This window comes from Equus caballus, chromosome 1, assembly GCF_041296265.1.
Source record: "Equus caballus isolate H_3958 breed thoroughbred chromosome 1, TB-T2T, whole genome shotgun sequence".
Classification (NCBI taxonomy): domain Eukaryota; kingdom Metazoa; phylum Chordata; class Mammalia; order Perissodactyla; family Equidae; genus Equus; species Equus caballus.
In genome coordinates, this window is record NC_091684.1 from 110,464,716 (window position 1) to 110,482,530 (window position 17,815).

A 17,815-nucleotide genomic window follows, 5' to 3' on the forward strand; every position below is an offset into this window, starting at 1 on the left:
AATTTTAAGTGGGTCCTGTAATGTCTGATGTCCCTGAGTCGGGCAGAAAGATGGTATGCACCAGAATTGTGATTTGCCCCCGGCACACAGAGCCAGCCAGCTACTTCATCCACTCCAGCCTCCCCCGGGGCAAAATCAAATTCAAATGCAATAAACATTTATTGAGCACCTGCTACTTTAGACCGTTGAGGAATATAGAAATGAGTGAGGGAGCTCCCTGCTTACGATCTAGTGAGAGAGAGAGACACGGCCCCGATAACTCTGGCAGCAGGCAGATGTTTGAGGTGGCATCTCAGAGTCACCAACAAGAGAGTGACAGGATATGGGGGAGGAGGGAGAAGCCACAGGCTACATCACTTGCTCCAGTATGAGTTTTTGTTTTCTCTTTATTAAGTTTCTAAACTGTCTTATGATAATTGGCTGCTAATGCAACTGCTATTTGGCGTTTTGCAAAGGGAGCTTAAAGAAGTCTTACTCTTCTGACAGTGACTGCTAGGTCCCACTGGGAGGAAACATCGGGGGTGGGGGTGGGGAGAAGAGGAGTTTATCACCCCCTTCCTGTCTCCGAGAATGTATGTAGGTTATCCCTGAGGGAGAGAGTTTGTGCATTCTAGAAGATAAATAGACTTCCTTCCCTTCTCAGGTAATAACAGCAATTTCGCTCTTCTCAAGTTTACATTCAAGCCCGAGCAAAAACAAAACTATTAGACTTGTCGTTGGCATGCTAACAGATCATGTCTACCCTCTTCCTCTTTTTTTTTCTCCTTCCAGAGCTGAAGTTGTAATAAATGGCTCCTCATCGCCAGCTGTTGTTGACAGAAGTAATGAAAGCATTAAGCACAACATCCAGCCAGCCTCGGCCAAATGGAGGCACAACCAGACGCTCTCGCTGAGGATCAGGTAGTGGTAATTACCTATAGGGCAAGAAACAGACCCGGCCTTCTGCCGCACGAGCCGGCAAATTGCCGCTCTCCATCATCTAAAGAAGTCAGGATAGAAATAAAATGTTTACTTCCCGCCGAGGCCGGTTTCGTCTGTAAGCGATCAGTTGGAAATGAAAACCCAGGGCCAGCGCAGCAGCCCAGCACACGTGGGTGGCGACTCAGGCTGGGCTGGTGGCAGGAGCACCTGGCTGAGGTCCCGGGTTCGGAAGGAGTAAGGCTCCTGGATCAGCAGCAACGAGAGCCTGGTCCTCTCTCAGCATCCGTCTCTGGCCTAAGGTGACATCTCCTGGTTGGGCCTGCCTGGCGTCCATGCCCCTTTTCTATGGTGACAGTCATCCCATTTGTCTTTGGAAAGTGGCCCCCTCCCACAGTCCCTGTGGCTGCAGTAGGCTGCCCCTCCCTGACAACGTGAAAATGAAAAACCAGTGCTGGGCATCCGGTGACCCAGGAGCCGATGTGATGCCTGGCTGCCGAGAGAGAGGTCTTGTCCTGCTCTCTGCAGGGTGATGTTGCAGAGCTCCGCGGTCGTTGTTGCGTGGTGGGAATGGGGAAGGCATTACCACATCAGCACTTTGGCCGCTTGACTTCGCTATAACAGTGATTGACCCAGCAAAGGCTGGGCAGTATAATCTAACGATTTGTTTCCAGGCGTTGTGCTGGGGGCCAGGGCTGCTGACATGAATCAGACACACTAGCGGGAAGACACGAATATAGGCAGAGATAGGACGGCACAGTGCGAGATTGCATCTTATAAATAAGTGCAAATAGAGAGGTCCTAGTGAGGAGCCAGTACTCTGTTTTTTAAGGTGATAAGATGGCTGACCAGGAAAAGCTTGCCAGGAGCAATGGGTTTTGGAGAATAAGTAGGAGTTTGCCAGACGTGCGAAGCTGCGTCCCACATGTGCAGAGTCAGAAGTCTGGTGTTTATGCTCAGGGCTGCTGGGACATGAAGACACGGGTAGGGAATGAAAGGATGTGGTTGGCACGGTAGCCAGGACCAGATGGAGAAAACCTTGACTATCACAGCCAACCTTCCCAGGCCATCACCATGGGGAGGGGTGCAGAGAACAGGGGCCTGGGGCACGAAGGACAACCTTGCCCACAGCTACTAAATGTGTCACCACACAGAGCAGGGAGCTGTCCCCTCCAGGCAGGCTCACTGTCAAAATGGAAATGCCCCCAGCCCCTGGGTCTCAAGGCCTCGTGTTGGAACATGGGGTGTGGGGAATAGAGGGGCATGAGATCTGGGACCTGGCAGCTGAGAAACCAGCTGGAAAACCTCACTCGTCCTGCCCCTGTTCTGCCGGCCCTCACTCAGCGCCTCTTCTGCACCCCCTGGGCGCACCCTCCCCCTCCTGCTGCTCCAACAGCTGCAGGCCTGCAGTACTCACCCTGGGGTCACAGCCCCGTGGCATCAGTGAGAACACTGCATTCGTTTCCTGGGGCTGCCAGAACAAATTCCACCAACGTGGCAGCTTAAAACGGCAGAAATGTGTTCTCCCACAGTTCTGGGGGCCGGAGTTCCGAGCGCTCGCCCTGAAGGCTCCAGGGGAAATCCTCCCTTGCCTCTTCCAGCCTCTGGTGGCTCCAGGCTTTCCTTGTCTTGTGACCACATCGCTCCCATCTCTGCCTCCATCTTCACATGGCTTCTCTTCTGTGTGTGTGTCTTCTGCTCTCCTGTCTCCTATAAGAACCCTTCACATGGGATGTAGGGCCCACCAGGGTATTCCAGGATGATCTCATCTCAAGATCCTTAATTTTTTTTTCTTTTTTTTTTGAGGAAGATTAGCCCTGAGCTAACATCCACCGCCAATCCTCCTCTTTTTGCTGAGGAAGATTGGCCTTGAGCTAACATCTGTGCCTGTCCTCCTCTATTTTATATGTGGGATGCCTGCCACAGCACGGCTTGATGAGCGGTGCTAGGTCTGCATGGGGGTCCGAACCGGCGAACCCCGGGCTGCCAAAGCTGAGCGCACAAACTTAACTGCTATACCGCCGGGCCCGCCCCTCAAGATGCTTAATTTAATTACATCTGCAAAGATCCAAATAAAGTCACATAACAGACTCCAAGGGTTAGGAGGTAGACATTTTGGGGGGCCACTATTCTCCCCAGCACACGTCCACCCACAGCTCCCACTGGGCCTTTCTCCCGCCCTTGGGTGGAGAAATGAACACACACACCCCTTTCAGAGAAGACCGGACTGTGACCTTCATGGGGAGCCATAGACACACAGCCACCTCGGCAGGAACAGCGTGCCTGCACCCAGGGGGAAAAAGAATTTCCTTCAACTCTCTTCGATGAATCACCAAAATGATTCATAATAAAAGATTCTGTGAGTGATTTGGAATGATGTTTAATAATTGATAGTAATTTCTCATAATGAGTTAGAAATTCATCCCCTCACAGAGGTGTTTATTGATGGGGGCTCTCGTTGCTTGTACGTACTTTGGGGTAAGTAAATGCAAAGATTTTAGCCATTTCCAAACTATATTAGTTTGTCAAGTTGTATAATCTCTGGTGAAACACAGTGGGTAAAAACAATGTGTATGGTTTCCATCAAGAGATACAAATCACTCAGCAAGGGGGACTTCCCGGGCGTGCTAAAAGAGATCCAGATCAGGAGTAAGGAAAGGCGAGTGGAAGAAGCGTGTGGAGCCCTGCCAAACGGTCCAGCTGCCTGTGGCTACGCTCTGGGCTCCCAAACCTGGTTACACATCAGTCACCTGCAGAGCTTTTGAAAGCATGCGGAGACTGGGCCATTCTCAGAATCAGCATTTCTCAGGGGTCAGCCCGGAGCTTCGGAATTCTTTATAGTTCCCCCAAGTGATCGAATGTGTATCCTACTGGGATATGCCACAGGCTGTGAGCATCTCGGATCCCCCAGGCTCTCAGGCATCAGTGTTACTATCTGTGCAATGGGCAACCATTTTGCAAATTCTCACCTTTGTAAAGTATGTGAAGATTGTGTCCCTCCAGGGCTCTGAGGAGAAGCAGACTGGCATCATTGTATCTGTTCTAGATAGGAGCTTTCTGCAGGAAATGAAATCCATTTCAGCTGATCTGCGTACCAGATTTATTTTTCTCTGTATGACCTGAATCATTTCTAAAGATCTTTTGGGCAATTTAGACAGTTCTTTAAGTAAAACCTCCAGCCAGGATCCTCAGATTCCTGGGGGTAGGCTCTCATGGTTTGAGTAAAACTTCCCTGGTGATTCCCAGGGCATCCATCCTTTTTCTGACCACACTCCATCCCATCTGTGCACTTTGCTAGATGATTCTAGAATGTTCCCCCAAATCAAAGTAACCCTAGAGCCCAGAGAGCTGTCCTTTGCTCACCTTTGTTCTGAAACGCAAAGGAACTCTGCTCTGTGGGACCAGAGAGGTATCAATATTTACAAAGCTGGACAGCAGTGAGGAGGATGGGGGAGCACGTTCCCCCGAAACAGACCAGCTCACGGATGGGAGGCGTGTTCTCAGCCTCTCGAAAGTAGGGTGGTTGACGCGCCTCACAGTGTCCACACTCCCATCCACCCCCTAGAGGCCCTTTTGGCCAGAGAAGCCTTCCATGGAAGACAATAGGCCACTGAGGAATGAGGGGCACGTGTCCTCTTGGTTTCCTGTTCCTAGTTCAGAACTGCCTGCCAGATGATGGCCCTGAATCCCACTAATAGAGGGGAGTGTGATGTAGGGTGACCCCTGTCTGGGTTTGCCCAAGACTGAGCGGTTCCCTGGAACACAGAGCTTTCTGTGTGAAAACCAGACTGTCCTGGGCAAGCCAGGACGGTGGGTCACCCTTCCTTCTAGGACCTTCTGTGATGGGCTCACATTGTGTCCTAATGGAGTCATTTCCCAGGGCAGTTGTCACATCTCAGAGGAAGAGGGCATAACCACAGCAACCAGATTGGCCCCCACCGTCGTCATCTCTGGGCCGTTCCTGACAATCCGCATCTGAAACCCGTTCTCAGAGGGCATTTGAGCTCTTAGCCCCACCTGTGCGCTGGCTGCAGCCGCCCTGCAGGGTGACAGAGGATGGGAAGGGCTGGGTTGGCAAACAGCAGCTGGCAGCAGGAAGACTTTTTCCTCATGTGTGTTTGCTTTTTGTAGGAAGCAAATCTTAAAGTTCTTGGATGCTGAAAAGGACATTTCTGTCCTCAAGGGGACCCTGAAGCCTGGAGACATTATTCATTACATCTTCGACCGAGACAGCACGATGAACGTGTCCCAGAACCTCTACGAGCTCCTCCCCAGAACCTCTCCACTGAAGAACAAGCACTTCCGGACTTGTGCCATCGTGGGCAACTCTGGGGTCTTGCTGAACAGCGGCTGCGGGCAGGAGATTGACACTCACAGCTTTGTCATAAGGTAACCACAGCAGGGCCTCTGGGCCCAGAGCAACAGGCAATTTAAGTTAAGCATTGCCAGTTGTCCCAAGAGGTTGAAATAAGATACACTGGTTGGGTTGTTCCCTGCTCTAATTTTTTTTTTTCCTGCTTTTTTTGGTGAGGAAGATTGGCCCTGAGCCAACATCTGTTGCCAATCTTCCTCTTTTTTTTTTTTCCTCCCCAAAGCCCCAGTACATAGTTGTATATCTTAGCTGTAGGTCATTCTAGTTCTTCTATGTGGGATGCTGCCACAACATGGCTTGATGAGCAGCGCATAGGTCCGTGCCCAGGATCCGATCCAGTGAACCCTGAGCTACCGAAATGGAGCATGCAAACTTAACTACTTGGCCACAGGGCAGACAGCACCCCCCCCCCACTCTCCCCCACAGCCCCGCCACCTCTAAATCTTGACTACATGTTACAATCGCTTGGGGAGCCTTTAAAGGTCCCAATGCCCAGACTGCACCCCAGATCAATTAAACCAATCTGAAGGCTTGGGGGCAAGTGGCCCAGGGAGCCCAGGTGTTTCTGACGTACAGCCAAGGGTGAGAACCACTGGTCTAGCACAGAGGTGGGCAGACTGTGGCCCACAGCCTGCTTTTATCAATAAAGCTTTATTGGAACAGAGCCACGCCCATTCGTTTTGATACCCTCAGGGGCTGCTTTCTCACCAGGGTAGAGTTGAATTGGGCAGAGGGAAGAGTTGCAACAGAGAGAGCATATAGCCCACAAGCTGAAAATATTTATTGTCTGGCCGTTTACACACATTTGCCGACTCCTGCCTAGAGCCTGGTATAAAATGTTGGTAAAAAATCTCCTGGGCTGGCCAGTTGTTGGTCCAAGTTTGCAAAACTCTTTTAAGTGTTCTGGAAGGTGGTATTTTACTAGTCACTTTAGTATCCTGTAGTCAAAATCGGGGAAGTTGGGGGCCACAGAGCAACTTGGATTTTGTGCTTGACCATCGTTTTTGCTGAAATATCAGCTCTCATTTTTCAGTCGGCTGGTACACAATTACCCCTGGCCCTGACACTTGAACCCCAACCCAGACAGACTCGGAAACAAGGCCTTGCTGTCTCCTGGTCAAAAGTAGGGCACATGGAGCCTTGGGTTTCATCCCAAGCAGCGCCCCAGCCATGGCAGAATGCATGCCGCGTCTCACGCTTCTGTCAGGACTGTCCCGATGCAGAGAGCCTTGTCCCTTGGGGCGCGGCCTTCTCCTAGAGCTCCCGGAACCTCCAGACGTGGGGGTGGACGGTGTGTGTACTCCCACCTCCATGTGATGGAACTGCTGCTGCAGCCTAGCAGCCAAAGTCATTTTAGTTCTGACATGCTTTGCCAGCTTCTGTCTGTGCCTGTCATAGCCAGTGGCTCAGCCCCTATTTCTCAAAGGCCTCCGGTCTGAAGTGTGGCGGGCTTGTCCGACTGGAAGTCAGAGAAGGGTGAGTGGGGGTGGAGTCCTCCTCTGGGTGGGGTTGGATCGCCTCCCGGATGCTGGGCAGCATGGAGGGCAGCCTTTCTGATCTGGTGTCGCACGTGGAAGCCATGCTGCTGCCTTTTTCACGAGTTCCCACCATGAGCTTTCCAGGCTCTACCCGGCCCTGCGTCAGGAAGGTCCAGAGGCAGCGGCAGATTCTGGCCACAGGTCCCTTTGTCGACACGTACACAGCAAGGCAGGCACTGCAGTGTCTGGAGTCCGGTCTTGGCTCTGCTGCCCCCATTTGTCATGTGACTTGATGTGTGTCATTCCTTTTTCTGGGCCTCAGTGTCGTCATCTGTAAAATGGGCTGGTTGGACTGTGTCTTCGAGGTCTGTCCGCTGTGAATACCACCCATTCTTTAGTCCAGTGCCTGTCGAACTCTAACGAGCATACAAAGCACCTGAGCTTATTAAAATGCAGAGTTCTCAGGTCTGGGATGGGGCCCGAGACTCTGCATTTCTTTCTTTTTTTTTTTTGTGAGGAAGACTAGCCCTGAGCTAACATCCATGCCAATCTTCCTCCACTTTGTATGTGAGATGCCTCCGCAGCATGGCTGATGAGTGGAGTAGGTCCACACCTGGGATCCGAACCGGTGAACCTCAGGCTGCCAAAGTGGAGCACACAGAACTTTAACCACTCAGCCATGGGGCCAGCCCCTCAAGACCCTGCATTTCTAACGCCCTGGCTGCAGGTGTGGGGACAGCACTTTGTGAGGCACGACCACAGCATGCTTTGCCTCTCCCCTGGGAGTCCAGTCCGCATCTACTTAGAAAAGAGAGACCTAAAACGCCAAGGAGAGAGCTACTCGAAACAATGCGCAAATGCCCTCTGACCTTTAGGCTTATGCACGTGGCTCTCACAGATCTGTGTGTCTGTGGGGTAGACAGAGTGGTGTTTTAGGACAATACTACACGACCCCAGTATGTATAGACCCCAGGTTTGATGCCAAGTGGCAGCACTGGCTCCCCTAGCCCACCGGGACCAATGCTCTGGGTCCTTCCCACGTAGGGGATTGCTGTGCCGTCCACCTGGAGAGCTCCCGAACAGAGAGCAGACAGAGTGTGGCGCTGGGAGCGCTGCAGGAGACGGCGCCCAGGGCTCGCCCACAACAGGGCACATTAAGTGTTCATTCCCCCGCCTTTCTTTGGGGTCCGTGGAGGTCACCCCACGATTCCACACCACCTCTCCTGTAGCTTTTGCCTCTCTGAACAGTCACTCTCCGTGAGCCCTGTGTCCCCACCCCAGCGCCTCACGCCAACTGTGGGCTCCTCCAAAGCAGAGTGGTTGTGTCCATCTCCGGACTCCAGTCCAAGCCTGTGCCTGGCACAGAGGTGGGGCTCCGTGGCATCGCTGAGATAACAGACATGGAGGAGGTCCTGATGGTGTGTTCTCAGCCTCTGTCAACCTGAGACCTTAATCAGGTCTGCCAGCTCCGTGCTTATGGGGCCCCTCCGCCGCGGGGGAAACACTAAGACCTCATCCCATCTCAGAAGACTCGGCACGTGAATCGTGGGAGGACACACTGCATGCAAAATGCATGAGCTTGCAAAACGTGCAGCCTTCTGGGGGAGCGCAGAGCAGGCTTCAAGAAGCCACACTCTGAGTTGGCTGACTTTGTGTCCCAGGAGGAGGACACACCCGAGGAAAGGCACGGAAGCCAGAGGGTAGGTTCACAGACCAGGGAGGCCAGTGCTTGACCGAGCAGAGGTTGCATAGGTGTTGCTGGGAATTGAGGCCAGACGGGAGGGCTGGTCCCCACGAGCCTGCGATGCCAGGGCGAGTGGACTGCCTAACTCAGGGTCACGTGTGTGCAGAGTAAATTCCCAGATGTTTGGGGCTCAAAACTTCATTGTACACACACACACACACTCATGCACACACCCGCATATACACACACTCTTTTCTTAGGGAGCATCCTATGAACAAATGCCCCTTCACAGATAAGTCATCATCATTATCATCATCACTTCACATGCATTCGCGATTAGCATGCTCCAGGTGGGATTCTGCGCTCTGCATGTTTATTCACTTATTTAATTCTCACAACAGCCCTGTCAGGAATTTTGTCTTTTGTCCTGGCTTTTGCAATGCGACAGCCAGAGGTCGAGCAGCTGGTTCAAGCCAGAACCACAGCCTGTCAGGCAGTCTGGCTCAGAGTCCACGCAAGCTGCCTCTCTCACCTGCGGGCTTGCTTCTCCCCGTGTCCCTGTGGACGTGCCTGTTTCTAGAAAGGACTGACTCTTTTCCAGCCCAGAGCCAAGCCCATCCAAGCAACGCAGCCCACCCATAGCCCACCCAGAATTTGCTTTGGGAGGCCTGACCTACTGTTGGAAAAGAGGGAGCTTAGATCAGGCTTGCCCCATCCTGAATCCCCCCACCGCCCCCTAAATGAAGAAATTCACACACGGGGAGGGAGGGGCATGTCTAGAGCATCCACTCAGGGCAGAGCTGCCCTCCAACATCCTCCCTCAAAAAGTGGCCCGAGACGTGGCATGGGAAAAGCCTGGCCCTCACAGCCCGTCCCTGCCTGGAACACCCCTGTGGACGACGCCCCAACTGGCCAGTATTGTAGTGGGGCATGGACTCCCCGGCTTCCGCTACCTGGACCCCCCTGGAAGCCCCTGGGAGTGGCTCCACCTCTTTCTCTCCCGCAGCCCCTCCTGGCCCCTGATAGACTCAGTATATCTGAACCGCACTGACTCCACCTCCCTCTGCGCTCAGGACCTGGAGGCTGGCCAAGGAGGGGCCCCACGTCCTCAGGAAGGTCTGGGAAGCCTGGCTGAGCCGGGCTGCAGGGCAACACGGGTAGCTGAGACCTGGGTGGTCCCAAACTGGCCGACATGACAACAAGGACACTGTGTTCCTCGGAGGTCTGTGATGGGCTCCCGAGGGTGTCCCAGGGCAATTCCACCCCTTTGCATGTTTAGCCACAATCAGATAGAAAGGCCGGGGTGGGAATGGCAAGAGAGGATGTTTTAGGGGGTCCAGGCTGACAGAGTAGATAGGCTTTCGAGGCAGACACGCCTGAGATTGCGTCCTGGTGGGTCTCTGGAACTTGGGCCTTGGTTTCCTCATCTGTAAAATGAGAGCGATTAAATATGGGACCAGAATAAGAGGCGCTGACCTCTGTAAAGAACCAGCCACGGCTGGCACACACCATGGGCTCAATGATTAGTTTTCATTCTCATTATCTTACTTTTTCTCCCCAGTTGTTGAAGGAAGAAACTCCTTCCTTAAAAGGAGGAGTAAGCGGAGTCTTTGGGGATGTCATCATGTGACGATGACCTGTGGCCCTGGTCCTCATGTCTCCAGCTCTGTTCTACAGATGCTTATTCTAATTTCTCAGGCTTCATTCCATTGGGCAAAGAGCTTTTCTGCCATCCAGTCCTCCAAGCCAAGCAACAGCCAGGTCTCCCCAGAGTGTCCCTGTTGCCATCTCAGTCCCGTCAGCTTTCAGCATGGGCCGGAAGCCAAAGTGTGCACACCCAGGCTGGACCCATGAAGGTCCCGCACAAAGCAGACCTCTGGTGACATAACAGAGGCTGTCCACCCAGGGCCCCTGGCTGGTTCAGCAAGAGATTGCCATGGCCTTTTAATTTGCCCTCCCAAACCCAGTTCTCTCCACTCCAGTACCTACTACAACTTCATCTTATTGTTGCCTAAAATGCAAATCTGTCTATGTTACTCTCCTGCTCAAGAACCTTCAGTGACTCCCTATTGCCCTTGGAACCAAGTCCTCAACATACAGACCCTTTGATAGGTCACCCTGCTTGCCTCTCCAGCCCATCTCCTCCACAGAATATGCCCTAGTCAGCCCAATTCACTTGCATTCCTCTAAATACCCACACTGTTTCACAGCAGTATGCCCTTGGTTACCTTTCTTGTGCCAAAAATGCCTTAGCATGATGTTTCCTAAACTGCCTAGTTATAAAACTTACCTGAAGAGTTTGGAAAAATAAATATCAATTCCTAGGCTACTGCCTCAGGCAATTCTTCTGCTCCGGCAAGCTGGAGAAACATTCTCCTAATGTGCCTTATCCATGGATGCACTTCTGCTTATCCATCCTTCTAGACGTCCCTCAATGGTCACCACCTCCAAGAAGACCACCTGAAGCTCTTCCTTCCCATATCAGTGATGACAATAGTTAACATTTATCGAACTCTTATGTGATCCAGCAGTGTGCTAAGTACGGGTGTGTGGTGACCCCTTTAGGCCCTGGGAGGAGGTGCTGTTCCATCTTGGCTAAAGAAACTGTTGTGGATATTCCTTAGCCAGAAGTAAGCTCTCAGAAAGCACAGAGAGGTTGAGCGGATTGTCCAGAATCACACAGATAGGAAATAGTCGAGCTGAACTCTGAACCCAGGAGAGTGCCTGATGTGGCCAGGTCACACCTGCCTACACGACGGTCATCTTGTGGGCCAAGGGCTGGCCTGCTTGCTCCCTTCCTCCTCTACTAGATCCTGAACTCCAGAAGACAGGCATTTTACACCCCAGGGCCAAGCTAAGTTCTACATATGTACTAAGAGCCTGGTAAATATGTGCAGCAGGACGAAAAGGCACAAGGATGACAGGAGGGACTTGGGAGTGCGGGAAGATGTTCTGGGACCTCGTTTTGTGATGAGGAGGAAGCGAGGAGAGGCAAAGGATGGGTAAAGTTGAATACAAGCAGCAGTGTCTCAGCTTTCCCAAAAGGACCATGTTGCCTTTTTCTCCGGCAGGTGCAACTTGGCCCCGGTGCAGGAGTACGCCCGGGATGTGGGGCTCAAGACAGACCTGGTGACCATGAACCCCTCCGTCATCCAGCGGGCCTTCGAGGACCTGGTCAACGCCACATGGCGGGAGAAGCTACTGCAGCGGCTGCACAGCCTCAATGGCAGCATCCTGTGGATCCCCGCCTTCATGGCCAGGGGTGGCAAGGAGCGCGTTGAGTGGGTCAACGAGCTCATCCTGAAACACCGCGTCAACGTGCGTACCGCATACCCCTCTCTGCGCCTGCTGCACGCCGTCCGCGGGTGAGCGGCCCCTCCACGGGGAAGGGGGGCCATCACTGAGTGTGGGAGGTGCTTGGTAGGCAATGCCTTGCCCAGATGCGTTTGCATCCCAGCTCTGCCACTCACTAGTTGTGTGACCTCAGCAAGTCACCTGACCTCTCTGAGCCTCCCTTTCTGGAGAAACGAGGGTGTTGGCAAGTGGGCTTCATCTGAGGATTGGTAGTACCTGCCTGGGGAGCTCTGTGGAGAATGTTCCTCCAACTGCTGCTGTGTGGAGAATAAGCCATAAGGCGACAAGGATGGGAGCAGGAGCATTTGTTGAGAAGCTGTTGGAATAGGAGGTCGGGAATAATTGTGGCTTAGACTAGGGCAGTGGTCGTGGAAAGGCCACAGTTCGGTCAGATTTGCTATAAAATTTGGAGTAGGGGCAGCAGGATTTGCTGATAGATTCTATTTAAGGACCTCAAGGGGTGAGAGAAAGAAAAATCCAGGGTGACTGTCAGGATTACAGCCTGGACAAATGAGCGGACAGTGTGCCAGTTTCTGTGATAGCAGAGCCTGGCGGAAGCCCATGCACGTCGGGAATTGTTGAGGAAGAGAGGTCTCTCCTAGGCAGATTGACTTTAAGATGCCTCTTACACATATAGTCCACTCACTCCTGACCTCTCAGCTTGGGGTCAGGCCCTGCATCCAGCTGCCTATCCAACCACATGGCCGTTCACAGTCCTGTTCTACTGACGCAGGAGAGCTCTCTGTCCAGATCCCCAGTGACTGGGGGAAATTGGAATGCTCTCCACTGATGCCTTAGCATAACTCCGTGTGACTGTGGGAAGCCCTCTGAGTCACCCACAAAGAACTCTTGCTGTCCTCATAAAGGTGACCCCCGAGGAACCCAAGCCTGTGACCGGCACTGGTCTCATTAGGGTGAGTGTCAACACAGAAACCCACAGGCCCCAAGAAAGACCCAGAAAGACGTTCGATAAGAGGCAGCCACGTTTGTGGCTGATGGAGCAGAGCGATGCCTGTATGGGCACAGGGCTCAGTGGGCCACATCCCTTATCCTGGAGGTTGACTGTCTTCAGCATCTGTTTCACCCCGTCACAGAGTGGGTCTGCCTCAGCAACTTCCATCTCATAGATTTAGGCCCCATGCCTCCAATGTTGTTTCTTCCTGGAAGGAGGAAAGTGGCTTAGGGGTCAGAGGGCATAAGAGAAGGAGAAGCACTGCCCTTTGGTAACGAGAAAAAGTCCCTTTGATGGGGAATGGGCAACCACCTGGAAAAAACGTATGCAGCCAGAGCTATTTCCAGCTATAATTGACTCACTTTCATCTGTCAAAATAGCATTAAGCGCCAGTAATAAGCCCTTTAAACAAACAGGCTGTTAATCCTGAGATCGCATCATCCTCCTTCACAGGAACTCCCGGGAGGAAATACTGCAGGAGAGACGGACGGGCGGGCCTCTGATTTTAGCAAGCGGGGAGGGTGGCTTCAGGGGCCTTGGAATGGATTTCTGCCAACGGCCCTCTCCCTCTGTGGAGCCAATGGGCCTTGTAGGGTGTGAGGTCCAGTAGGGCATTGCTGAAAAGGTGGGCAGCATTTGTAGTGAGAGGAAGGGCTTGTCTCTGTCTTGGTGGGAACTTAGCTGGTGTTTACTGCAAGAGGAGGAATGGGCTGGTGAGGGATGCAGAGCAAAGCCACATGAGAAAAGACCAAGGGCTCGTGGAGAGGAAGGCTGAGAAGGGACCTGGCCAAGAGGCAGTCTAGCCTAGCATCAAAAACATGGGCTTTGGGGGTAGATACCTGGGTTCAAAGCCCAGCTCTGTTACTTGGTTGTGTGACAACCTTGAACAGGTCACTTGACTCCCTGAGCCCTGCTTTCTCTGTCTCTACTCTGGGGAACACTACCTACATCCTGTGCTGACACAGGAGAGACTTCCGATCAGTCAGCTATGGCTACTGGAGTCATGGCGGCTGCCTCCAACTGCCAACCAAGGGAGCAGACTTGTCCTAAGACTCAAGATTTAGAAGTAAAGCCAGAGGGTGGAACCATAGGAGGAAAGTACATTTAGGCTCAATTTGATAAACGATTCTGTAGAAGTCAGAGCCGTGGACTAAGTCCAATTCACCTGTCGGGAGTTCTTCACCTCAAAGTTCCAATGCGGACTGTAGTTTGCAGAATCACCTTGTTTCCTTATTTAAAAATCTATTGTCCAGTAAACCCCCTGTTTGTAGGGTGGGAGGGGATGAACCTTTTTTATTGTAGTAAAATATACACAACATAAAATTTACCGTGTTGATGCTTTCTATATAGGTCAGTAGTGTTAAGTATATTCACATCGCTGTGAAACAGGTCTCCGGAATTTTGTCATCTTGCCAATCTGAAACTCTATACCCATGAAACAACAAATCCCCTTTTCCCCATGCCTCTAGCTCCTGGTGACCGCCATTCTACTTCTGTTTCCATGAATTTGGCTACTTTAGATACCAAATATAAGTAGAGTCGTATAGTATTTGCCTTTTTTTGCTACGGGCTTATTTCACTTAACATAACGTCCTCACAGTTCATCCGTGTTGTAGCGTGTTTCAGACTTTCCTTCCTTTTGAAGGCTGAATAATATGAATAGTATGGCTATGCCACATTTCGTTTGTCTATTCATCCATCTACACACGTTTGGGCTGCTTTCACCTCTTGACTATTGTGAATAGCGCTGTTATGAACATTGGTGTGCGAATATCTCTCAGAGACCTGCTTTCAATTCTTTTGGGTATATACTCAAGTGGAATTGCTGGATCATATGGTAGTTCTATTTTTAATTTTTTAAGGACACTCCATACTGTTTTCCATAATGGCTGCACCATTTTACAACCCACCAACAGTGCACAAGCTTTCCAATTTCTCCACATCCTCACCGACACTTGTTATTCAATTTCTTCACATCCCTGCCAACACTTATTTTCGTTTTTTTCTATAGTAGCCCACTTTAACCCCCTTTTTTTTTAAAGATTGGCACCTGTGCTAACAACTGTTGCCAATCTTCTTTTTCTTCTTCTTCTTTTGCTCCCCAAAGCGCCCCAGTACGAAGTTGTATATGCTGGTTGTGAGTGCCTCTGGTTGTGCTATGTGGGACACCGCATCAGCATGGCCTGACAAATGGTGTCATGTCTGCGTCCAGGATCCGACCCAGCGAAACCCCAGGCCGCTGAAGCAGAGCGCATGAACTTAACCACTGGGCCACGGGGCCAGCCCCCCGACTTTAACCATTTTTAAGTGTAAAATTCACTTAGAAGAAATTCACTCTTAGAGGAAAATCTTTATGACCTGGGTTTGGCAATGATTTCTTAAGTATGACACCAAAACCACAGGCAACAAAAGAAAAAATAGGTAAAATGGACTTCGTCGAAATTAAAACTTTTTACGCACCAAAAAGACAATATATCAAGACAGTGAAAAAAAACCATGCATAGAATGGAAGAAAATATTTGCAAATCATATGTCTGATAAGGGATGAATATCCAGAATATATAAAGCACTCCAGCTCAACAACAAAAAAATCAAACAACCCAATTCAAAGGACTTGAATAGACATTTCTCCAAAAGAGGCACACAAATGGCCAATAAGCACATGAAAAGATGCTCAGCATCACTAATCATTAGGGAAATGCTAATCAAAACCACAATGAGATACAACTGCATACCCACTAGGATGGCTATTATCAATTAAAAAAAAAAAAGGAAAATAAGTGTTGGTGAGGATGTGGAGAAACTGGAATCATTGTGCTTGCTGGTGGGAATGTCAAGTGGGAATCAATTTTGAGACACCCTAGTGTCTTCATTTTGCAAATGAGGAATTTGATGCCCAGACATGATGGGTGGTACGCATGAGTCACCCAGCCGGTAAGTGGCGCAACCAGGAGCTGAACCACATCATCTAAGTCTAAGGCAATGCACCAGATGCAGCAGAAATTCGCACCCATCCGGTACTGGATTTGGGGGCCCAATGAGCTCAGTGGGCTGGGAGATGCCACAGTGGAGAAGTGGCATCAGGAGACCACAGTGCTACAGTGTTAGCAGCACACCAGGACTCCATGTGCGCACACAGTCACTCTGAGCACGGGGCAGCTGTCCCACCAGGCAGAACAAGCTGAAAGGTCAGAACACCTCAGGGGCCCCCTAGACGCCTGCTGGCACCTAGGGCTTGTTTCAACAGTCCCGTTGAAATCCCACTTGAGGTTCTCAATGTCATTTGCCCCTTGACCTCGCCTTTGCCCTCCCTGATTTTCCTGACTGTGCCTTCACATCCAAGCCATCTTTCAGAAGAAAAGCAGCCACCCTCAGACAGCACCCGTGCTGAGTGCTACCTGTCCTGAATGCTGCTATGGTGGCTGGAAACGCCCTAGACATGTCCATATACAAGTCAGTGTGCCCCTAGGGCTGGTTTAGTGTCCCAAAGCCATCCATTCATGGGGAGGACACTGAGATATTCTATTAACGGCAAATAGGCTGGTTGTGAAGATGAAAAGAAATTGATTGTATCAATCACCTCTCCTGGACCCCAGTGCTGGTCATATTGAGTCCACCTAGCATATGGCAGAGCCAGGCTTCATGTCACGAGACCTAGGTGACGATGGTGTCAGTGCGCCTGAATGAACCATCTCCCAGCACACAGCTGTGGTTGTTAACCTACTCCTTATTACTAACTGTTGTAATCCTAAGTGCCATGTGGCAGGGACGATGCCACTTCAGGCTGCATACTGTCCCTTGCATAGTGCCTGAGACATGAAGGCATCTGATGACTGGCCGGGGGCTCCCCAGTGAACTCAGATTTAAAAGGACATGTAGGAAAATAGACAAGGGGCACAAATAACGTAGCTAACACTTCTGTGCCAGACACCATGCTAAGCATTATCTCATGTAATGAGAGATCTACTACCATTATGCCACTTGAACGATAAGAGAATTGAGCCTCAGGGAATAAGTAACTTGTACACAGTCAGTGGCCGGTCAGGGACACATCCAGGATTCCTCCCTTGCTCCTGATCACCACCCATTTGCCTCTATTACACAGCATCAGGAAATAGAGAGCTCCTAGAAGAATAATGTCAGGAAGGCCAAACCAGCATGAGTTTGAGCTTATGAAAATATTAAGAAAAACAAAAAGGGCTTTTTGTGATTCAAGTAAGAAGAGCCAAAACGATAAGGGCAGGTGGTGTAGAGGCTGCAAAAAGACAGATGGCAAACGGAGTCCTTGCTCCTGTCCTACACCTCTCCTCTCAGCAAAGATCAGTCTTTTACCTGGTTAGGGTAACGAGGACTGTGATATCTTAAGTCCTACTTCACTGCTCTAAACTAGCGGTTCTCAGCATGGTCCCCGGACCAGCAACATTAACGTCACCTGGTACTTGTTAGAAATTCAGAGTCTAAGGTCCAACCCAGACGTGCTGAATCAGAAAGCCTCGGGGTGGGGCCCAGCACCCTGTTTTAAGAAGCCTTCCAGGTGATTCAGATGCACAGTGTAAGTTTGAGAACCTCTGCTCTCAACAAAATCAAGACCAATTAACATCCCCAGAGAAAATGTGCAGAAAGATCACCAAGCAGCTGGTCATGATCTTCTCCAAATCATGCAAAATTGGAGAAGGGCAATCTGGAACAGGCCATCTTTGCCCTGATTTTCTAAATATGGGGAGACGATGGATACCAGTGAGCTTGATGTCAACCCTAAGCCAGAGCTTGAAAAAGGTTTTCATTCCCGTGGCTCATGAACACCTAAAGATGGAGAAGTGAACATCAGGGATTAGCTCAGTGGAAAATCCCAGGACACATTGTCCTGGTTTGCTTCTCCGAGGGAGGTTGTAGACAGGTAGCCCAGGGATGCCCATGGTCATTTTCTACCTTGATTTAAGTCAGCTACTTTGACAAGGTATTTCTTGAACAACATGGAGAACTGTGATCTGATTGACAATTCAGGGAATGAAAGTTAGCAAACATTAACTTTCTTTTCAGAACCTTATAAGACAGAT

General features: G+C 50.8%; 1 protein-coding gene across 1 annotated transcript in view; it reads left to right on the forward strand.

Annotated features, from left to right (window-relative positions):
* The window catches only part of ST8SIA2 (ST8 alpha-N-acetyl-neuraminide alpha-2,8-sialyltransferase 2), a 67,516-nt gene that overhangs the window by 35,054 nt on the left and 14,647 nt on the right, over window positions 1-17,815 (forward strand). The window contains exons 3-5 of the mRNA XM_023650757.2: window positions 772-900; window positions 5,050-5,307; window positions 11,524-11,817. Of these exons, the coding sequence (XP_023506525.1) occupies window positions 772-900; window positions 5,050-5,307; window positions 11,524-11,817 (681 nt within the window). The remainder of the gene's footprint in view (window positions 1-771; window positions 901-5,049; window positions 5,308-11,523; window positions 11,818-17,815) is intronic.